The 22,212-nt window shown below is 64.2% G+C and overlaps 1 protein-coding gene and 1 non-coding gene across 3 annotated transcripts; one reads left to right on the top strand and one right to left on the bottom strand.

Moving 5' to 3' along the window:
* Window positions 1-3,691: 3,691 nt before the first annotated feature.
* Window positions 3,692-3,878, top strand: LOC140903015 (U2 spliceosomal RNA). The gene has a single exon (XR_012156142.1). It is a non-coding gene; the product is annotated as a U2 spliceosomal RNA (small nuclear RNA).
* Window positions 3,879-10,733: 6,855 nt separating this feature from the next.
* LOC140902569 (HAUS augmin-like complex subunit 5) lies at window positions 10,734-20,220 on the bottom strand. 2 transcript variants are annotated; one of them, XM_073322784.1, is made up of 19 exons: window positions 19,886-20,033; window positions 18,627-18,689; window positions 18,328-18,360; window positions 17,987-18,011; window positions 17,370-17,502; window positions 16,700-16,859; window positions 16,269-16,344; window positions 15,733-15,812; window positions 15,594-15,654; window positions 15,194-15,321; window positions 14,853-14,931; window positions 14,453-14,598; window positions 14,010-14,172; window positions 13,512-13,592; window positions 13,176-13,321; window positions 12,177-12,291; window positions 11,812-11,938; window positions 11,490-11,622; window positions 10,737-11,077 (listed from the first exon to the last, which is right to left on the bottom strand). In XM_073322784.1, the coding sequence occupies exons 1-19, from the start codon at window positions 19,981-19,983 to the stop codon at window positions 10,957-10,959; spliced, it is 1,968 nt and encodes a 655-aa protein (XP_073178885.1). In that variant the 5' UTR covers window positions 19,984-20,033; the 3' UTR covers window positions 10,737-10,956. The 2 variants fall into 2 exon arrangements, with proteins under 2 accessions (XP_073178884.1, XP_073178885.1); XM_073322783.1 differs by lacking the exon at window positions 18,328-18,360 and having other exon boundaries at window positions 10,734-11,077; window positions 17,987-18,061; window positions 19,886-20,220.
* Window positions 20,221-22,212: the final 1,992 nt, after the last annotated feature.

Below are 22,212 nucleotides of genomic sequence, written 5' to 3'. Positions count from 1 at the left end.
AGTGTCCCAGTGACCCAGGGTGTGTCTATAGGAGGGGGATGGGGGGGGGCGTGTGTGTGTGTACGGATTGGTGCAAGTGTTTGTGTACGAATTGGGTTCTGCAGGGGTTGTGTGTGTGGGTGGGTGTTTGTGTAGCTGTGGGGGGGTGGTCGTGCAGGTGTGTGTGTTCGTGTGGCTGGATTTATGCATGTGTTTGCATCTGTTAGGGTTGTGTTGGTGTGCGGCTGGATTTGTGCGGGTGTTTGTGTATGTTAGTAAGAATGTGTGTGTGTGGCTGGATTCATGCAGGTGTTTGTGTATGTTTGCACTTATGTTTGTGTGTGTGCATCTCTGCTGCCCTCTGCTGGCTACAGCTACAACTGCTTCTCCATGTGTCACAGCCCCCATACCATCAACCTCAGTGGCGATTCCCCCATCCTACACGGGCTGGCTGGCCTGACCCTTCGCCCGTCTGCGGAGTGTGGTGGGGGCTTCAGCTCGCCCCCGTGGCTCAGGAGGGTGCAGGTGCGGGGCGCTGGGCTCTGATGCACCTGGAGGGCAGATCGGGTGGGGCGGGGCAGGGCAGGGCCTGTGGTTTCCGTTCCGCATTGCCTGGTGCTGGATCATTGCACAATCCCCAGCCATACTGCTCAGCGCGCCCCGAGAGGGAGTGGGGGGCCAAGCAGATGATCCAGTACCAGGGGGAGAGGATATGTGGTTGGGGGGAGGGAAGGTCTTGGGCTGCACTGGAGGAGTGCAGAGCAGGGGTGACACCCCAAAAACCTCCAGCAAAGGGATGGAGAGATGGAGAGGGTGGGGTACGTGGATAGAAGAGGCAGCGAGCCTAACATCTAAAAGGGGAGTGGGGTCTAGTGTTTGCGGGGGGGGCTGGTGGTCAGAATTCCTGGGTTCTATCCCCAGCCTTGGGAGGAGAGTCGGGTCTAGTGGTTAGAGTGGTGGGGGCGGAAGGGGTGAGCCAGGACTCCTGGGTTCTCTTCCTGGCTCTGACTCTCTCTTGTGTAATCCCTCGGCAGTTAACCAACCCGCCAGCGTGTGGGAGCGAGGGGTGGGGCCGGGTTGCAACACGGCCCAGAGTCCCGTGCGGCCCCCTTAGTTACTCAACCAGGGGCAGGGTGGGGGATGGCCTGGGAGATCCGCTAAGAAAGGTGCTTCCGATGCGTTTGTGTGTGGGTCATGGTGCCCCCTGCTGGATAGACCCCTCTAGATCAGAGCCATGGACCCCTCTAGCCCAGTCTCAGCCCGGGTCAGACCCTGGGAGCCCATCCTCATCTGTCGCCACGGCTATGTCTATTGGTCTCCTGGAAAGGTCCTTTCCCATAGGTAGCTGTCCAGTGGCAGTGAGTTCCACAGGCCTCGGCAAAGGCTGCGTGGGGCGGGAGGTCCTTGTGTTGGGAGCGCTGGGAGTGAACTCTGTGTGGTTGTGTCTGAGCATGATTGTGAATATTCCAGTGTGTGGGGGGGTGATTGTCCCTCTCTTTCGGGGGTGGGCTAGCGTGTGCCCTGGATGTGGAATGTGTGAGTGTCTGTAGGTGTTTTTGGGTCTGTGTGAGTCCCTTTGAGCGTCAGCGTGTCTGAATGGCTGGCTGTGTGGAGTTGTTGAGGTGTTTGTGTGGTAGCTGTGGTTTGTTTGTGTGTGTGTGTCACCTGCTACAGGATACAAAGTCCTGCAAAACCATTTCCTACCGGTTAGCCCCACAACACATTGACACTGATACAAACACAGTGTCACACACACACACACACAGAGCAGGGCTCAGCCAGGCCAGCAGGGGACGGCAGGAACACACACGTCTCCCTAGGGCCAGCTTGGATGATTTCCCATCACAACCCCGCACGGTGCTGGTGGCCCCACACGCGAGTGGGCAGTGGTGCGCGGCGGGGGGGGGGGGAGATGTGATGGATTTGGAAGGAAGCACTTTGGGAAAATCAGTCCAGGCCCTGAGCAGAGCTGGGACACAGACACAGTTACCCCTGCAGCACCCAGGCAGGGGAGTGGGGTCTAGTGGTCACAGCAGGGTGGGGGCTGAGCGCCAGGACACCTGGGTTCTCTCCCTGGCTCTGGGCACGGAGTGGGGTCTAGAGGTTAGAGCAGGGGGACAAAACGTGCGGCTTTAATATTTCCCAAGGCTGTGGCTGGATACAGGTTTTTGGAATGACTTTCGGGAAATATTTTGTTTCCAGACAGACTCCAGATACCAAACGATGGTGCTAAGACGCTCCCCCTGCGCCCCCCGCCCATTACCCCAGGGTCCGAGCCTCTTCCCAACCCGCAGGGTAGTTCTCCTCCCAGGCTCCGGCGAGGGCGGGAAGCGCCACCAGCCCCATTTCCCGGATGGGAGAACTGAGGCCCAGAGAGAGTGAGTGATGTGCCCGAGGGCACCCGGGAAGTGTGGGGCAGAACAGGGGGCTGGGACCGGATTCTTTTTCCTCAGGAAGTTTCTGCCCTCCCGCCTCCCCACTCTGCCCTGCTCCTGGGCCGCTATGGTGCAGGGGCGGGGCTTCGGGAGAAGGGGTGGGCTGGGGGCGGGGCCTTGGAGGAAGAGGCGGGGCAGGGGGCGGGCCCAGGAGGGGTGGGACAGTGTGGGAGCGGGAAGGGGTGGAGCAGGACCAGGGTTTCAAGAAGAAGAGGAAGCACAAGGGGGAAGGGGCAATGCAGGGTTGGAGAATTGGGGAAAAGGGGCGGCACGCGGCAGAGCCTTGAGGGAAGGGGCGGTTAGGGGGCGGGGCCTCTGGAGAGGGGCGGGGCGAGGGCGGGTCCTTGCAGGAAGAGGCGGGGCAGGGCCGGGCCCTGGCGGGGTGGGACAATGCGGGAGAAGGGATGAGGGAAGGGCGGTGTGGGGGCGGGGTTACGGGGAAAGAGGCGGAGTCTTGGGGAAGGGGCGGGGCAGGCCAGGGTTTCAAGAAGAAGGGGAAGCACAAGGGGGAAGGGGCATTGCGGAGTTGGAGAATTAGGGAAAAGGGGCGGCACCGGGCAGAGCCTTGGGGGAAGGGGCGGTGCGGGGGCGGGGATTGGGGGGAAGAGGCGGCATGAGAGCAGGAGATCGGGGAGAAAGTGAAGCGCCGGGGGGAACTCGGGGGGAAGGGGCGGGGCCTCGAGCGATGGGGAGGGGCAAAGGTGGGGGCTCGGAGGAAGGGGAGCCGCGGGAGCGGGGTGGCCACGTTCCGGCGCTGGTGCCCCCCCCCACTTTTAGGGACCGGAAATTCCGTCGCCCCTGCGCGCCCCGCACCCCCAAAAACTCCCCTCCATGCACAGCCCGGCTCTCACTGCCGGGCTCCCCGAGCCGAGTGCGGAAGCCGGGGGAACTCAGGGCAGGGACGGGCCGGTGGCTGGACCCGTGGCGGCCGGAGGCTCCCCCCGGGGCCGGGGCCGAGAGGGGCAGCGGGACTGAGGCGGAGCGCGGCACCCAGGGCCTGGGGCGGGGAGACGAGGGGGCGGCGCGGGGCCCCTGTCGGGGGGGCGGGGTTATGCAGATCAGCCGCGTCCGGCAGCAGCCAGGGGGTTCGGCGAGATGAGCCGAGGACGCGGGCGGAGAGAATGCTCTGTGTCTGAGCAGAAACCGGTGCGGGGAGTCCGCATCGGAGTCACTCCGGGGCAGTGATTGCCACTTAGCTACGAAGTTATCAGAGTAGCTCCTGGGGACGTGAACAGCTGTGGGGGCGAGAGGGCAGCGCGGTGTCCCAGGCTCCCGGTATCGTTTCTCGGTCTCTATGGCTCAGATCAAGTGTCTGGTCTTCTCCGTTTAATCTCCGGTGTGTTCTCCAGGCGAGAGCTTCATATTAAATGGAGTTTTGGAACAGGGAGCGGGATGAGGAGCTCGCTCCGTCCGCTCCACGCATCAGCCCGGTGTTGCGTTGCTGCCGGGCGCGGTGCCCTTCCCCGGGGCGGGGGAGAACCTGCTGCTAGAAAAAAAACAGCTGCCTCGTGCGGCTGCGGGTCTGTTCCCGGGAGCTGGGGGGTCAGCGGGTCAATCCCCGCCCCCGGCGCCCGCTGCTTTCTCCGTCCGCAGGAGCTGCCTCGCTCCTCTCGCCGCTGCCGCCGGACGCGGCTGATCTGCATAACCCCGCCCCCCGACAGGGGCCCCGCCCCGCTCCGCCCCCTCGTCTCCCCGCCCCAGGCGCTGGGTGCCGCGCTCCGCCGCAGCCCCGCTGCCCCTCTCGGCCCCGGCCCCGGGGGGCGCCTCCGGCCGCCACGGGTCCAGCCACCGGCCCGTCCCTGCCCTGAGCTCCCCCAGCTTCCGCACTCGGCTCGGGGAGCCCGGCAGCGAGAGCCGGGCTGTGCATGGAGGGGAGTTTCTGGGGGTGCGGGGCGCGCGGGGGCGACGGAATTTCCGGTCCCTAAAAGGGGGGGGCCACCAGCGCCGGAACGTGGCCACCCCCCTCCCGCGGCTCCCCTTCCTCCGAGCCCCCACCCTTGCCCCTCCCCATCGCTCGAGGCCCCGCCCCTTCCCCCCGAGTTCCCCCCGGCGCTTCACTTTCTCCCCGATCTCCTGCTCTCATGCCGCCTCTTCCCCGCAATCCCCGCCCCCGCACCGCCCCTTCCCCCAAGGCTCTGCCCGGTGCCGCCCCTTTCCCCAGTTCTCCAACCCCGCAATGCCCCTTCCCCCTTGTGCTTCCCCTTCTTCCTGCAACCCTGGCCCGCCCCGCCCCTTCCCCAAGACTCCCCCCCCCCACACCGCCCCTTTCCCCCTAACCCCGCCCCCACACCGCCCTTCCCTCATCCCTGATCCCGCACGGTCCCACCCCTCCAAGGCCCGCCCATGCCCCGCCCGTTCCTGCAAGGCCCCGCCCTCGCACCGCCCCTTCACTCTAGGCTCCGCCCCAGACGGTCCCTTCTCCCCAGGCCCCGCCCCTGCACCACCCAGCGGCACAGAAACAAGGCAGAGTGGGGAGGCGGGAGGGCAGAAACTTCCTGAGGAAAAAGAATCCGGTCCCAGCCCCCTGTTCTGCCCCACACTTCCCGGGTGCCCTCGGGCACATCACTCAGTCTCTCTGGGCCTCAGTTCTCCCATCCGGGAAATGGGGCTGGTGGCGCTTCCCGCCCTCGCCGGAGCCTGGGAGGAGAACTACCCTGCGGGTTGGGAAGAGGCTCGGACCCTGGGGTAATGGGCGAGGGGCGCAGGGGGAGCATCTTAGCACCATCGTTTGGTATCTGGAGTCTGTCTGGAAACAAAATATTTCCCGAAAGTCATTCCAAAAACCTGTATCCAGCCACAGCCTTGGGAAATATTAAACAAAGCCACACGTTTTTCCCTCGTGTAGCCTGCCCCCGACCTGGCACCAGCCCCCAGTTCTGCCCCCTTCCTGCCACCGCAGCCCCATCTCACCTCCTGACCCTCTCTGGGTGCCCTGGGCCCCTCGTAACAGGGGGCTGTCCAGGGGGGTGCACGTGGGGTCTCTCCTTGCAGCCATGGGGGGGGGGGGAATCTTGTGGCTGTCCAGCCCCTCTGGACACCTCTACCAGAGACCCCCAAGAAACCCACAAGTTTCCTCCGCATGTGAGGAGGGGTCCCTACTTTCTGACTTGGGCTAGAGATATGGAGAGGGGTGTTTCCGTGATGTCAGAGCCCCGGGGCTCAAATCATGACTCTGAAGTGGCAGGGCAACCTCCCTCCCGCCCCCCAATCCCGCTCACATTCAGCTAGGGGGCTGGGCTGGGATCTCTAGGGAGGGAGACACAGGAAAAAACAGCTACCACTATGGAACCCAGGAATCCTGGATCCCAGTCCCCCTGCTCTAACCTCTAGATCCCACTCCGCTCCCAGAGCCAGGGAGAGAACCCAGGGGTCCTGGCGCCCAGCCCCCACCCCGCTGTGACCACTAGTCCCCACTCCCCTGCCTGGGTGCTCCAGGGGTAACTGTGTCTGTGTCCCAGCTCTGCTCAGGGCCTTGACTGATTTTCCCAAAATGCTTCCTTCTGAATCTATCACATCTCCCCCCCCCGGCCCGTCACTGCCCACCCGTGTATGGGGGCACCAGCACCGAGCTGGTTCGTGATGGGAAATCATGCAAGCTGGCCCTAGGGAGACGTCTGTGCCCCGACACACCCGGGGCACACACTAGCCCACCCCCGAAAGAGAGGGACAATCACCCCCCACACACCGCAATATTCACAATCGTTCTCAGAGACATAACCGCACACAGTTCACTCCCACTGCTCCCAACACAAGGCCCTCTTGCCCCATGCAGCATGTGCTGAGGCCTGTGGAACTCACTGCCACTGGACAGCTACCTATGGGAATGGACCTTTCCAGGAGACCCATAGACATAGCCGTGGTGACAGATGAGGATGGACTCCCAGGGTCTGACCCAGGCTGAGACTGGGCTAGAGGGATCCATGGCTCTGATCTAGAGGGGTCTATCCAGCAGGGGGCAGCGTGACCCACACAAAAACCTACTGGAAGCACCTTTCTTAGCGGATCTCCCAGGCCATCTCCCACCCTGCCCCTGGTTGAGTAAGTAAGGGGGCCGCACGGGACTCTGGGCCGTGTTGCAACCCGGCCCCACCCCTCGCTCCCACACACTGGCGGGTTGGGTAACTGCTGAGGGATTACACAAGAGTCAGAGCCAGGGAGAGAACCCAGGAGTCCTGGCTTGCCCCTCTCCGTGCCCCCACTCTAATCACTAGACCCCACTTCCCTCCCAGAGCTCGGGATAGAACCCAGGAATTCAGACCACCAGCCCCCACCCCCAACCACTAGACCCCACTCCCTTTTTAGATGTTAGGCTCACTGCCTCTTCTATCCCTCTCCATCTGTCCATCCCTTTGCTGCAGGTTTTTGGGGTGTCACCCCTGCTCTGTACTCCTCCAGTGCAGCCCAAGGCCTTCCCTCCCCGCAACCACATATCCCCTCCCCCCTGGTACTGGATCATCTGCTAGGCCCCCCACTCCCTCTCGGGGCGCGCTGTGCGGCGTGGCTGGGGATGGTGCAATGACCCAGTACCAGGCAACGCGGCATGGAAACCACAGGCCCTGCCCCGCCTGATTTGCCCTCCAGGTGCATCGGAGCCCAGCGCCCCGCACCTCCACCCTGCTGAGCCACAGGGGGCGAGCTGAAGCCCCCACCACACTCTGCAGACGGGCGAAGGGTCAGGCCAGCCAGCCCGTGTAGGATGGGGGAATCGCCACTGGAGGTGACAGTTTGGGGGCTGTGATGCGTGGAGAAGCGGTTGTCGCTGCAGCCAGCAGAGGGCAGCAGAGCATGCGCGCACACAATTGCAAAGATATGCATGAATCCAGCCCCACCCACACATTATTACTAACGTACACAAACACCCACCCAAATCCAGCCACATCAACACACACCTGCACAGCTACACAAACACCCGCCCACACACAAAACCCCTACAGAACCCGATTCACACACAAACGTGCACAAATCCATACTCTCACACACCGCCCCCACCCCCCATTCCCCTCCTATACACACACTTTGGGTCACTGAGAAACTTCAATTGGACGGGGGTGTCTATTCTCTGTCTCCCAGGGCCCGTAGGGGGAGGATTGGGGGCATGGCCAGGGCCCACTGGGCTGTGGCTATTCTCTGCCCCCCCAAGGTACATGGGGGTGGATTGGGGGCTGAGGGGGGCACAATCCAATGTCAGCCAAGGGGGGGTTCGAGGTGGGGAGGGGGCCGTAGTTTCTGCACCACCTGGTTCCTGGTACAGGCTCCCTGCACTTCTTGGTAGTTTTCACCCCATCACCACTTCCTGCCCTGCCCCCTCCTGCTGTGTGAAATGGTTAAAAGGGGGATGGGAAGAACCCAGGAGTCCTGGCTCCCAGCCCCACTCTAACCCGAAAGCTGGGAATGGAACCCAGGACTCCTGAAACCCAGCCTCCCTTCCTCTAACCCCTAGACCCCACTCCCGCCCATTTTGGGAGCCAGGACGCCTGGGTTCTATCCAGGCTCTGGGAGGGGAGTGGAGGCTACTAGTTAGAGCAGGAGGAGCCAGGACTCCTGGGTTCTGTTCTCAGGGCTGCTGTGTGATACTGGGCCTCTCTTTTCCTCCCACTTTTTGGGTATGGAGACTGTAAACTCTTTGGGGCAGGGCCTGTCTCTCGCCTCGCCCAACAGGACCCTGATCTCAGCTGGGGCAGGGACTGTCCTTCTGTCTGTGCAGCCCCCAGCACAACGGGGGCCCTGCTTCTGCCCCAGTCTCTTTAGATGCTGCTGTGTACGGATCAATAGACCTGAATACTAAAAGCCATGGCACCGCCATTGCCCTGCAAGGGCTAAATGGGATTCTTACTCCTGTGACCCTCCGTACATCCCCCCCGCGACAAGTTCCCCGAGTCTCTGCCCTGAGCCCCTTGTGCTGCTCAATGGCAGTGAAGAAAGCCGCCCAGCCCTAGCGACAAAAGAAGACGGGGATGAAAAAAAAAAAAGGCTTTACAAAAATTGGTCACACCAATAGGAAACCGGCCGCAGCGGTTTGCGACTACACCCGCCCCCCTGCGCTTATCCGTCCCCCTGGGGGAGCAGCGATGGACGACACCATCCAAGTGGGTTCTGGAGATGTTCCTCCAGCTGCCGGCGTCTGGGCTCCAGCCGGTGCTGGGCTGCATTCAGTTCCTCTCTCTGGTGCGTGCCCCGGCTCCACACACGCCACCCCCCCCCACACACACACGCTCAGGACTGAGCTTAAATAACCCAACCCAACCCAACCCGCCCCAGGGAGAGACACCCACGGCGCTGCTCAGCCGGAGTCCCACAAAGGAAGATGCCTCCCCCTACCCATTCCTGAGCGTGTGGGAAGGGGGTCAGGATTGGGAAGCATGGGGCACCTATGGATGGTCAACCCAAGCAGAGGAGGAAGGATCTCAAGCCAGAAGGGAAGTGGGAGGGCCTGTGCCCCCAACATGGAGAATCTGGGGTGGAACCTTGCTTAACAGGTCAGTCTGTCCTTTCTGTTACTGTCCCCTTCTAGCTTTATCTAGCGCTCCTGTTTGTTCATTTGTTCTTTTTTGTTCCTTTCCTTCCGTAGTTTGCAGGTTCTTGCTTCCTTTCCCCCCCCCACTACCTTTCATGCTCTTTCTTTCCTTCACTTCCTAATGTTTTTCCTCTCCCTTTATTTCTTTCTCCGTCTCACACACTTTTCTCTCTCGCTGATCATTTTTTTTCACTTGCTCTTTTTCCTCGCTCCCTTCCAAGCCCAGTGGCCCAGGGAGCTGGGAATCTCGTGCCCTGCATCAAACCAAAAACCCGTTGGCATCAAGGGAACAAGATCCATGGCCAAGACCCAGTTGGATTTTGGGGGCAGCCTTTGATATTTAGAGGAGGGGCAGGGAAGACGTTTCTGGGCTCAGAGCCACTTCGATCGTCTCCAGGATTCTAGGGCTTTGCGATCATGCTGGGCTACTACATTTGTTCCTCAGTAGGGAAAGCCGGGGTTTAAAGCCGGTTTGTACAGCGGGGTGCAAAAGGGGGCTGAAAGTGGGGGGGTCCCAGAACCAGCAAGGAAATCACAAGGGCTATTAAGATTGATCCACCGTCATTCCTGGAAATCAGGGGCAGCGAGACACCAAAATGCCTGGGAAGGTCTGGGCCTACTGGACGAAAGCTGCTGCACCCAGAGAATGCTCGGTCCTCCGCACTCGGTTCTGCAGCCACGTTAAGCACAATCCGGCAAGAGGATGTTTTAACCAGCTGGGCTGCGACTGAGCTGAGGGGAATTAGCAGCCTTGGCAATGACAGTGGGGTCTCGGCTCCCTGGCCAGCAGCATCTTAGCTGTGGCCAGGGGAATTGTTTGATTTGCAGGGTGCTGCGGGGCTTTGGCCTGGGGATCAGCCAAAGCCTGCATATGCTATCAGCCAGCACGGGGCAGCAGGAGCCCATGTCCCCCCAACCAGCTGAGGGTACTCCAGACCCCCTCAGCTCCCAGGGGATGGGTACAATGCTGGCACCCTCCTTCCCCCCTGCAAATCACCCAGGTGGTGGCCAGCTCTGCGACACTCCCAGGGCCCGGTCTGAGGAAGTCAGAGGGATCAGCCTGAGAGGGACCTCCCACCCCCCACCGATAGGTGCTGTCTACCCCCACTTCCTAGCTGGGGGTCCCCCCAGCAAAGCTTCCCTCCACTTGATTTCCAATAGGAAGGGGGAGGGGGTGAGTCTGGGAGCCAGGGCTCCTGGGTTCAAGCCACTCACCTCTCCCTGTTCCATCCTTCAGTTTCTCCACGGAAGAGGGATAAGGACAAAGTTGCCCCCAAAGGCTTCAGAGGTGGTTCTGCCAAGGAGGGGATGGCCGCAGCCGAGCTCAGGGAAGGGATGGCCGCAGCCAGGGCGGCGAGCTCAGGGAGGGGATCCCTGCCTGCCCCAAGTGGACTGCGCTGGGTAGGACAGGCAAGGAAGATGCAGCAGGGGCTGTTGCTACCTCAGCACAGGAATAAACCCCTGGGCTCAAGTGCCCGGGACAGGGCCGTCTTTACTGGCCCCTAGGGCAGGGCACAAGGGAGGGTGGGATGGTCCAGGCAGAACCACAGGCCAAGCCAGCCTGGAGCAGCCAGATAGAGCTGGTGCCCCCTAGCAGGGGACCATTCCCCACCCACCTGAGCCTGCCAGTCCCTGCCCTGGGGCAGGTCGGAGCTGGCGTCCCCCAGAGGGGAAAGGCCCCATGTCCCAGTCCCTGCCATAGACCTGGATGCGCATTAGTCAGTTTATTCAGAACAATGGGAATTACAGAACGCCACAAAACCCACGTGGGATCCCCCCCACACCTGACACTGCTCCCCCACCTCCGCTCAGCCCCACCAACCCTCCCACCACCAGCATCTGGGTCACCCCCCTTACACTGACCCCCCACCTTGCGGAAGAGGGGACAGCTGGGTTAGGCCCCCAATAACTGCACCCCAGATAGGCGCGTCCCATCCACACTCCTTCCCTAACATGGGTGTGGCTACCTACAACTGCACCCCTTTGGGGGCGGGGCTCCCCGAGCCCCTCTCAGGCAGGACGGGGCCATCAGGCCCAGCTGTGTTGCTGGAGGGTCTTGAGGGCCAAGGTCCAGCGCTCCAGCCACTGCTGCAAGGTGAGGCCCTGGCGGTGCTCCGCCGGCAGGGAGAACTGCCCCGGCTGCTCCCACCTGAACCCAGGGACGGGGAGAGAGAGGGCAGCAGGTGAGATGGCTCCTTCCCGCCCCCCGCCCCAGTTCCCCCCCCAGCAGACACCACCACGTCCACACTCAAAATCTGCCCCCCCCCACATCATCCATTATGGCATATGCCCCCCCCCCCCCGGCCACTCCCTAGGTACACCCATTCTCCAGAGGCACCAGACCACCCCCTTCCTTCCCACCCCAGCCTCCAACCCCCCCCCAATCAGTCCCTCCTGTGCCCCCCCTCCACTTGGGCAAGCCCCCTTCTTCCTCACAGCCCCCACCCCACCCCTGGCAGGAGAGAACCAACCCTGGACCCCCTCCCAGCACAGGATGGGCAGGGCCTCCCCCCTCTGGAGAACAAGGCGTCCCATAAACCAGGTGGGCGGGGGCTCCTCACCAGGCGTCGATCGTGGCCTGCACCTCGGGCCAGCGCTCCATGTGGCGCTCGCACTGCTCGGTCACCAGCTGGATCCGCGGCCCCAGGGCTCCGGCCTGCTCCCGGTCGTGGTCCCGCAGGGCCTGCAGCAGGACTGGGGGAAGGAGACATTGGTGAGGCCCGGAGGAGTTATGGCTGGGGGGGGTGCTGAGTTGTGCTGGGCGGATGCCATGGTCCTGCCACCCTTCAGGCCGGCTCGTGTGCCAGGAGGGTGCCCCTCGCAGACCCTGGGAAGGGGCCGCAGGCTGGGGGTCGCCCCCCTGGAGCCATGGGGAGAGCTCACCTTGCACGTCGGTCCCCTGGCGCTGCTGCAGGCTGGCTAGCGCCTGGCTCTTGTAACTCAGCTGGGCACGCAGGGCCAGCAGCTCCTTCTTCAGCTCAGCCATGTGGGGCAGGAGGTGCTCAGGGGCCTGGGGCAGAGACAGATAGACACAGGGACTGCCCCCTCTCCCCCAAGATCACCCCCCAGGGAGCTCTGAGGAGGTTTAATGCAGAATAAACTTGGGGGATGCTCCTGCCCCACCCCCTCCCTGGGGCCCCCCATCCCATCTCTCCCCAGAAGAGGGTCTCAGAGGAGGGGTTCACTCCCACCCTGTGGGGAGACATTCCTGCTCCCTGCCCCATTGCTCCACCAAGTGTGCGTCTCACCTTGAAGAGAGGGAAGCCGGCAGCCTGGCACACAGTGAGGAAGGCCCGGTGCTGGGCGAGCCCCGTCCGGTCCAGCCGATGGATGGAGAGCTCGTGGGCCTGGACCTGCTGGGACCTGGAGGCGGGGGACGACCGGGTCAGGGCAGCTGAGGATCAGCCCCTGAACCCCTCACCCTCAGGCATCCCCCATCCCCACCGGGCACCCCAGCCCACATCCCTCCCGCTCCCCAGGAAGGGCTGGCGGGGCCCTGTCCTCACAGCAGCCTGCCGGCATAGTACAGCATTGGTACCCCCGGGAGAGCAGGTACCAGTGTTCCCAGAGTATTAATACCCCAGAGAGTATCAATGCTCCTCTCACCGCTATAGGCTACCGACGCTCCTAGAGCATTATCAGCCCAGAAAGTATTAATCCTCTTACCACAGATCTGGGATACCAAGGCTCTCAGAGCATTACCCTCCCCCCGCCCCCGGAAAGAGTATTCATGCTCCCACCAGAGTATTAAAGCCCCTGCCCTATTCTCAGGGTATTAGCTCTCCGCCCAGAGAATACGGGGTTTTCATTAGTATTCCCCAGCACCAACGCTCCTGCTTGTCTCCGTGCCCCGACTGCAGCATTAATCCCACTGCCTAAGTACTCCCAGAGGACCAGCGCCCCCAGCTTGGGGCAGAGGAGCAGAGTACCAGTACTGCTCTGCGGGCATCTCCCTCCCTCCCTCCAACCGGCAGATCTCAGGGTGCTTTTCCCAAGGTGGGTCTCAGCCCCGTTTCAGTGGGACACAGGTGGGGAAGGAAGGGGGGGAGAAAATCCCAGGAATCCTGCATACCCCAAGTCCAGTAGTGCAGGAGGGGGAGCACAGGTACACCCCCAAGGCCAAGGGGCGCCCCCCCATATGGGGACCCAGCCCCTGGGGCAGCCTAAGAGGGGACAGTTGGCCCCAGGACCCTGCTCGCTGTGGGGGAGAGCAATCAGACAGAGCAGGAGGGTGGGGGGAGACTCACCCAGGGAGGCTGCGGTGCAGCAGGCAGGGGAGGGCGATGGCCCCCAGCTGCCGGACCTCGCGCTCCACCCCCCCGTGCAGCCGCTGCGACTCCAGGGTCACGTCCTGTTCCGGGCCCAGCAGCTTCCTCTGCACGAAGGCCTGGACCTGAGAGAGAGAGCGGGGTTTGGGGGAGATCATGCTGGTGCCCCGCCCTCCCAGCCCTGGGCCCCACTCCCCCAGCCCTGCCGGTGCCCCTCAGGTCCGACCCACAGCCTCCTGGTATCCCAGCCCTGGACTCCCCCATCCTCTGTCAGTGCCCCTTGATCCCGCCCCATGGCATGGGAGGGTGTCTCACCTCGGCCTGGTCCTTGCGGAGCTGGCATTTGATGTAGGAGGTGCCTTTGATCAGCGCCCGGACGTGCTGCTGCTTTTCGCGCTGGGGGCGAAGGAGGGAGAGAAAGTGTCAGTCCTGGGGATGCTTCAAGACAGTGTCCCTGCTCCCCCCGGGGCAGCAAGGCACCCCATATTCAACCCCGCAATCGCTCCCTTTCCCACAGAAGGAACCCCCCCAACCCCCAACTTGTTCACTCCTTCCTTTCCCTGTCTCCCCTCCCCCCCCCATCATCCCCAAACCCATATACTCCCCCCAGCATGCACCCCCTCTACTTCCTTCCCCCCAGCCAGGTACCCTGTGGATCCCCCTCCATGAAACCCCACCCACGGGCACCCTCCCAGCCAACCCCACCTCATCCTCCTGTGTGCCCTACTGCCTCCCCACCCCCCAGGCAGGTCCCACGTCCAGAGGTTGCCCTGCTCTGGCCCCCAGATTCCCCCCCGCGCTTCCCGCACTCACCACCAGGTGGCGGAAGTCCAGGATGCGCTGACGCTTGCTCTGCAAGGCCTGCAGCTCCGCATGGCGGGCACTTGCCTCCTGCTCCAGTTCCTGGCAGCCTCGACGCAGCCCATCCCGCAGCCCTGCCAGCCGCACAGCCCGCAGCTCCAGCTCCAGCACCGCCCTGGGGGCCAGGCGGGACAGGCCAGTTCAGTGGGGGGGTGGGGGGGGAGTCTCCCCAGCAGGGGGTGCTCACCACAGGGCCCCGAGAGCGCAGGGGGACCCCACAGGACAGGGAAGTCTCCCCAGCAGGGAGCGTGCTCCAGGGGGCCCTGACAGAGCCGGGTTACCCCTGGGGTGGGAAGTCCCGCCAGCAGGGAGCGCTCTCCCAGCGGTGGGTGGTCACGAACTGTGCAGGGCTGAGTCCAGGGGGCGGGGTGTCTCCCAGGGCCTGCGGCAGCTACCTAGCAAGGATCGCGTGCTCCGAGCCGTCCGCCACCAGCCGGTGCATCTCCTGCAGGAGGGAGGCCAGCTGGGCCGTGCTGCGCTGCTTCCGGGCCTGTAGGGGGAGCTGCTGCACCCACAGCTCCTCACACCTGCTCCAGCCTTCCTGCAGCCGGGGGAGGGAGCAGGTAAGGAGGGGCCAGGGGACTCTGCCCCCTCCCCCCACTATAACCCAGCTGGAGATATGGGCCCTGTTGTCCCTGGGACCCCCCAGCACTGAGATACAGCCCCTTCCCCCTGATATATCCCACACTCCCGGAGCCCCGGATGTGGCTCCCTCCCCCCCACTATATCCTAGCCACTGGCACTGCCCAGCCCCCACATGTGGCCCTGCCTGCCCCTCCCCATGCCCCCACTCACCTGTATGAGGCCCCGGACTGAGGGCAGGGCTGCTGGTGGCCCCGCCAGGTCTTCCAGACGGGAGCTCTCGTAGCGGAACCTGCAGGTCAGAGGGCAGAGATACAGGTCCCAGCATTGCTGCCATGGGTCACTGCAGCACCACTGGGGTGACAGGCCCCAGAGCCCCGACTCTGCCCCCTGCAGTACAAGCTGACACCACCAGGGGGCCAAAGACCCACAGCACCCCTCTCTCTCGAGCTCTGACTCTGCCCCCACCCCCAAGTACAAGCCACCACCACTGGGGGGCGATAGCTCCGTACAGCACCACACCCCCACACTGTCAGCCCCTTAGCGGTACCCACTTGAGGGCCTCTACGTCGCGGGGAATGTCAATGCGGCTGGTGAGCTCCTGCATCTGCAGGGTGTTCTCCAGGGCCAGGTGCTCCAGGGCTGCCAGGACATGGTTGGGAGGGTGGGAACCCACGATGGCCTGCGTGAGCAGAGAGGTGGGATGAGCCACAGTGGGCCAGGGACGCTGTACCTTCCCTCACGGCTGGCTCCAATGCCCCATACAGGGCTAGAGGGAGCTGCGCTGCAGGGAGCAGGGCAGGGGGCTCTCCCCTGGCAGTCAGGGCTGCCCCAATGCCCCAGTCCAGCGCTAAGGGGCTCCCAGCTGCCCCTTCCAGAGGTGGCTGCATCCCTGCAGCAGGCGAGCCGTCCCCAGGGTCCCTACCCCATTGCTCCTCCCTCCCCCCCCGTTACCTCCACGGTGCTCAGCCAGTGCTGGTAGGACGTGTCCAGCAGCTCCTCGCTTGTCCCGCTGCTAAGAGAGAGACACATGAGGCGGGTCAGAAACAGAGCACGGGGGAAGGAGAGGGCAGGGGAGCTCACAGGGTCTTACGGGACGGCCGCAGATGTGCTGTGCTCGAAGAGTGACTTCAAGAAGTGGAAGCGCAGCTGGCAGGCCGACCGCACGTCCCGCTGCGGAGACAGGGACAGACACGCGGACGGGTTACTGGGGTGGGGAAGACACGACGGCCCTCAAGAAAGCTGCAGATCACCAGGATCTACTGGATCCTCCCCCCTTATTGGGATCCAGACACCAGGCTCAGGGAGATCCCTCAGGATACCAAGACCAGATTGCCAATGGCCCGACAGACTCTCCCCGGGGCCCAGTCCGATTCCCTCCTCCTTCCCAACCAAACCCCATCGCCAGATCCCACAGGGAGATCTCCAGAGCCCCATGCTGGCATTCACAGGGCTCAGATTACCGTGTACCCCTTGCCACTAGATCCTGCCTTGGCATCTCCAGATCCCCCCCATGAGATCTAGGACTGGGATCCCCAGATCACCACCCCCAACTAGCAGAGGGGAGCAGGATTCTCAAATTCCTCTCCCCCCGCCCAGGATCTACCCACTATCCTCTCCCCAACTCACCAGTACTTCAGGCTCCAAGCCAGCAAATCCGAGGGCAGGCAGCTTCCCTCCCACCGTCAGCTCCACCTTGGCCTTTCTGCAGAGACCAGAGGAGGCTGTGAAAATTGGCGGGGGGGGGTTGCGGGGGGAGGAGGGAGAGGGGCGGGAGAGGAAGGGGGAGCACAGTTCAGGACATCCCACCACCCACCCCCCCATCCCCAGCGGGACCCTGCCATGGAGCAAAGGATACTGAGAGATGCTACCCAGGATAGGCAATGCCCAATCCCTAATGCCACCTGCCATGGGACCCCCTACCAAGGAGCAAAAGATTCTGGGAGCTACTGCCCAGCAGAGATGTCCACCGGATAGTGCTTCAGAAGCAAAGGATTCCGGGGGACGCGACCAGGAGCAGTGGGGACCCCACGCTAAGGACGGAACCACCCCCCACACACCTGCTGATGTCCTTCAGCTGCTCCAGCCGCCCCCTCAGCTGTGCTACGCTGCCCTGCAGCTGCTGGCGTTCCTCGGCCAGGCGGGCCGCATAGGCCTTGAGCAGCAGGGAGCGGCGCTGGGCGTCACGGATCCGCTCCTGGGCCGCCTCCAGGGAGACCTCTGCGGGGTGGGAGCAGAAAGACCATCAGGGAAACCCCACCCCAAGCCCCAGACGCTAACTACAAGGCCCCACTCCCCTCCCAGAGCTGGAGATAGAACCCAGGAGTCCTGGCTCCCAGCCTCTCCCACTCCCCTGCCCCGCTCCCAGAACCCAAGGAGTCCTGAGGTGACGGGTGTGAACCCCACAGGTGATTGTCTGGGGAGGGACCATAGGGGGAAATCAGCAGCCCCAGGGGCCACGGGAACTTTGCGGATGGAGAAGAGACCACATGGGGGGATGCTGCCCCCAAGGACGGCAGGGCAGTGTAACAATGCTACCCTGCCCCCCACAAAGAAGTGGGGGGAAATGGATTTGGGCTGCAGGGGGACGATCCCACTGGGTGTTGGGGGAGAACAGATGGGAGGACTGGGGTGGACTTTGTACCCCCCAGCCCCAGAGCAATGGCCTGGGGTAGAGCGCTGGAGGCACAGACTACGCCGCCTCCCAGATCCTTGGGGCTCCCCCCTTACCGTCAGCCATGACCTCACGCTGGGCTGTCTCTATCTGCAGGTCCAGCTGCTGCAGCTCCCCACGCAGGCGGGCCACGCCCTGGGCAAGCTGCTGGCGCCGCTCCTGCTCTGCTTCCGACCCACTGGGCTTTCCCTGTGGGGAGGGGGAGACACCGACTGCTGTAGACCCAGGCATCCTGCTCCCCCCACGGCAAGGCCCCTGTTCCACTCTGCAGCACCCCAATCCCAATCCCCCACCCTCCCCATATCTCCCAGATCCACAGCTCAGCAACAAGGCACCCACTCTCCCCCACCCTATCCCATGCCATAGGACCCCTCTGCACCACGATCCCACCCCGACTCACTTCCCACCCACTGCTCCCACCCTATTCCACCCCGCAGCACCACCTGATCCTCACCTTGCCCCACGACCACATCCCCTACCCTGACCCACTCTATCCCATCCCACAGCACCCCGATCCCCTTCCCCGCCCCTCCAAGTCCAGATTACCATCCCCTACCGACTCCCCCACCCACCACAGCAACACCCAATCCCATCCACAACACCCGTCCCATCCCACCCACAGCCCTCACCCACACGCCCCTATCCACCCAGCAGTCTCCACAGGCCCCCTCACCTCTGCCTCCTCCAGATGCTGGTACCTGACGCAAGGCCTGAGTAAAGGAGGCTGAACGTAGAGAGTGACAGAGGCCTGGACAGACGGACAGACACACAGACGTCAGGGAGAGCTCGGAGCCAGCAGGCTTCGAGGTCCAAGGCCAGGAGACAGACGCCAGCCAAGGGTCGGCAAGGAAATTAAACCCGCTCCTATAGGGCATAGGGGACACCGGGCTGGATGGGCCCAGGGGCTTGGTCTAGGCAGGGACGGGGCAGGACACTGGGCTGGATGGGCCCCTTGGTGAAAAAGCTGCCCATAGTAACAAGCCCCCACGGCAAAGGGGAACGAGGAAAGGATACCACAGCAAGTTCCCTCGGATCTTCTTCACATTCCTGTGAGGAAAGAGAGAGGGGTGAATCTACTGCAGAAGCAGCAATGGCTCTGGGAAGGGAGGGGGTCCAGTGGTTAGAGCAGAGGAGGACGGGAGCCAGGACTTCTGGGTTCTACCCCTGGCTCTGGGAGGAGACCTGAAAAGCAGAAGGCCCCATGTCCGATTCCCCGCTGCTGCCCCCCCTGAGCCAGCCAGTCCCCCACCCTGGGGCCGGGTGGGAGCCAGCGGCCCTTTGAGGGGAAAGGCGCCGCACCCCATTCCTCTCACCTCTGGTGGTGCACGTGCCGGGTGACGTATCTCCAGATCTCCGCACACTGGCCTGAGCACATCCTGGGGATACAGAGCAACAGCATCAGCCCCACGGGGACGCGACCGGAAACCCCTACGAGGAGCATGGGTGGCCCTTGGTTGAGGGCCGTATACCCCCCCCCACGTCCCTGCCCCAGGGCTGGATACCCCCTTTTCCTTCCCTCCCCCCACCGGGCTCATCCAGGTAACCTCACAGGGCTTGGGGGTAACCTGGCAGGGGGCTGGGAGGCCCTTTTATGGGGGAGAGCGGAGTGTGTGTGTGGGGGGCGCCTCTGGCCACACAGCTGGGAGGGATATAATCAAGGGGCAGTGAATGGGGATGTGGGGGCAGTAGGGCAGTCAGGGAACCCATGGGGAAGAAGTTGGAGGGCTGGGGGCTGGGGCAGGAAGGTACCAAGGAGCAGAGGAGGCAAGGGGGGGCCAAGGGGGGAGGAGGACCGGGGGGCAGGACGCGAGGAGAGAGGGAGGCCGCCCCCGCAGCGGGGACCCCGAAGGAGCAGGGGAAAGGTGGCCGGGGGGGGAGCCGCAGGAGCCCGCGGACAAGGAGGGAAACGGGAACTCGCGGAACAGGAGCCGGGGGGTCCCCGCGCTGGGGGGGTGGTCAGGGGGGGCGGGAGCCGGGGGGGGTCCCCGCGCTGGGGGGATGGTCCGGGGGGGCGGGAGCCGGGGGAGGTCCCCGCGCTGGGGGGGATGGTCCGGGGGGGCGGGAGCCGGGGGGGGGTCCCCGCGCTGGGGGGGATGGTCCGGGGGGGCGGGAGCCGGGGGGGGGTCCCCGCGCTGGGGGGGATGGTCCGGGGGGGCGGGAGCCGGGGGGGGGTCCCCGCGCTGGGGGGGATGGTCCGGGGGGGCGGGAGCCGGGGGGGGGTCCCCGCGCTGGGGGGGATGGTCCGGGGGGGCGGGAGCCGGGGGGGGGGTCCCCGCGCTGGGGGGGATGGTCCGGGGGGGCGGGAGCCGGGGGGGGGTCCCCGCGCTGGGGGGGATGGTCCGGGGGGGCGGGAGCCGGGGGGGGGTCCCCGCGCTGGGGGGGATGGTCCGGGGGGGCGGGAGACGGGGGGGGGGTCCCCGCGCTGGGGGGGATGGTCCGGGGGGGCGGGAGCCGGGGGGGGGTCCCCGCGCTGGGGGGGATGGTCCGGGGGGGCGGGAGACGGGCGGGGGTCCCCGCGCTGGGGGGGATGGTCCGAGGGGGGGTCCCCGCGCTGGGGGCCCGGGGCTCTCACCGGCGGAAGGCCCCGTCGGGGGGCACCTTCCCGGGGGGCAGCCCCATCTCCTGGGCCGCCCAGAGCTTCAGCTCCAGCGCGGGCCCGCCCCGCTCCATGCCGGGACCCGAGCCCGAGCGCGCCGGCCGCTGCCGCAAGGCCCGCCGGGAGCTGGGGGCGGGGCCTGCCGCTGCTGGGGGGCGGGGCCTGCCGGCAGCCGCAATTTGCTGTTCCCCCCTTCAGGTGCGGGTCCCAGCACAGGCCCCAGGGTGGCCCCTCCCCGGTGTGTAACAGCGCCACCTGCAGGCTTCCGGCAGGACGAAGAGAGGCGCAGCTCATGTGCCCTGCGCACTGAATTCCCGCGGGTCTTTGCTGAGCCCTTCTGTACCCCAGGGGTTCTCAAAATGGGGGTCGTGAGGTTATTACGTGGGGGGGGGGTTGCAAGCTGTCAGCCTCCACCTCCAACCAGGGGTGGGGATTAGAGGGAAGGGGCAGTGAGGGGGCAGGGACCCGGGGGCAGTGAGGGGGCAGGGACCCGGGGGCAATGGGCAGCGTGACAGTGAGGACTCCGGGGAAGGGGCGGAGTGGGGACGGGACTGGGCGAAGGGGCGGTTCGGGGCGGGGCCTCGGTAGAAAGGGCGGGGCGAGGGCGGGGCCTTGGAGCAAGAGCCGGGGTAGGGGGGGGCCAGGAGGGGTGGGACCGTGCGGGAGCGGCGATGGGGAAAAGGGGCGGGTGTGGGGGCGGGGTTTGGGGAAAGGGGCGGTGTGGGGGGGGAATCTTGGGGAAGGGGCGGGGCAGGCCAGGGTTGCAGGAAGAAGGGGAAGCACAAGGGGGAAGGGGCATTGCGGGGTTGGAGAACTGGGGAAAGGGGGCGGCACCGGGCAGAGCCTTGGGGGAAGGGGCGGTGCGGGGGCGGGGATTGCGGGGAAGAGGCGGCATGAGAGCAGGAGATCGGGGAGAAAGTGAAGCGCCGGGGGGAACTCGGGGGGAAGGGGCGGGGCCTCGAGCGATGGGGAGGGGCAAGGGTGGGGGCTCGGAGGAAGGGGAGCCGCGGGAGGGGGGTGGCCACGTTCCGGCGCTGGTGCCCCCCCCCTTTTAGGGTTCGGAAATTCCGTCGCCCCCTGCGCGCCCCGCACCCCCAGAAACTCCCCTCCATGCACAGCCCGGCTCTCGCTGCCGGGCTCCCCGAGCCGAGTGCGGAAGCTGGGGGAGCTCAGGGCAGGGACGGGCCGGTGGCTGGACCCGTGGCGGCCGGAGGCGCCCCCCGGGGCCGGGGCCGAGAGGGGCAGCGGGACTGCGGCGGAGCGCGGCACCCAGCGCCTGGGGCGGGGAGACGAGGGGGCGGGGCGGGGCCCCTGTCGGGGGGCGGGGTTATGCAGATCAGCCGCGTCCGGCGGCAGCGGCCAGAGGAGCGAGGCAGCTCGTGCGGACGGAGAAAGCAGCGGGCGCCGGGGGCGGGGATTGACCCGCTGACCCCCCAGCTCCCGGGAACAGACCCGCAGCCGCACGAGGCAGCTGGTTTTTAATTCCTTTAACCAGCAGGTTCTCCCCAGGGGCACCTCTCAGCCCGCTGCCGGTCTCGGGTTCCGTCCGCCGGCTCCTGCCAGCCAGGGTCCCGGGTGCCGGCCCCACTCATCCCGCTTCCAGTCTGGGATCTGGGTCCCGCCCACACAGAGTGGGTACCTTCCTTCTCCCTGGTTCTAGCCTATTCGCTTCCTCTCTCTGCACTGTGAAGATGGACCTGGGAGTTGAAATTCATAACTTTGCTAGACACTGAAAAGCACAGATGGAATAAAGATACGAGATTTATTGTTTATTTACAACAATCTGTACACCACTGACAACCTCCCGCAACTGCTTTCTTCTCTGCAGGGGTGAAAGTAACTCCACCCTCCAGATCTGAAAGTATCTTGTCATCTATCTCATTGGTCATTTTGGGTCAGGTGCCAGCTAGGTTACCTTAGCTTCTTAACCCTTTACAGGTGAAAGGGTTTTGCCTCTGGCCAGGAGGGATTTTATAGCACTGTATACAGAAAGGTGGTTACCCTTCCCTTTAGATGTATGACAAGATGATACCTCACAAGGCATACTTTGTACAACGATTATTACAACAGTGTTTAGGGTGCAGACACGGGTGCATTCTGTCACATCTACCCAGAGGTGACAGCATTTCAGTGAAAAGAAAAGGAGGACTTGTGGCACCTTAGAGACTAACCAATTTATTTGAGCATGAGCTTTCGTGAGCTACAGCTCACTTCATCGGATGCATACCGTGGAAACTGCAGCAGACTTTATTTATACACAGAGAATATGAAAAAATACCTCCTCCCACCCCACTGTCCTGCTG

The sequence above is a fragment of the Lepidochelys kempii genome, chromosome 24, assembly GCF_965140265.1.
Source record: "Lepidochelys kempii isolate rLepKem1 chromosome 24, rLepKem1.hap2, whole genome shotgun sequence".
Classification (NCBI taxonomy): domain Eukaryota; kingdom Metazoa; phylum Chordata; order Testudines; family Cheloniidae; genus Lepidochelys; species Lepidochelys kempii.
The sequence above is the reverse complement of the archived record's forward strand: the minus strand, read 5'-3'. Positions and strand labels throughout refer to the sequence as shown.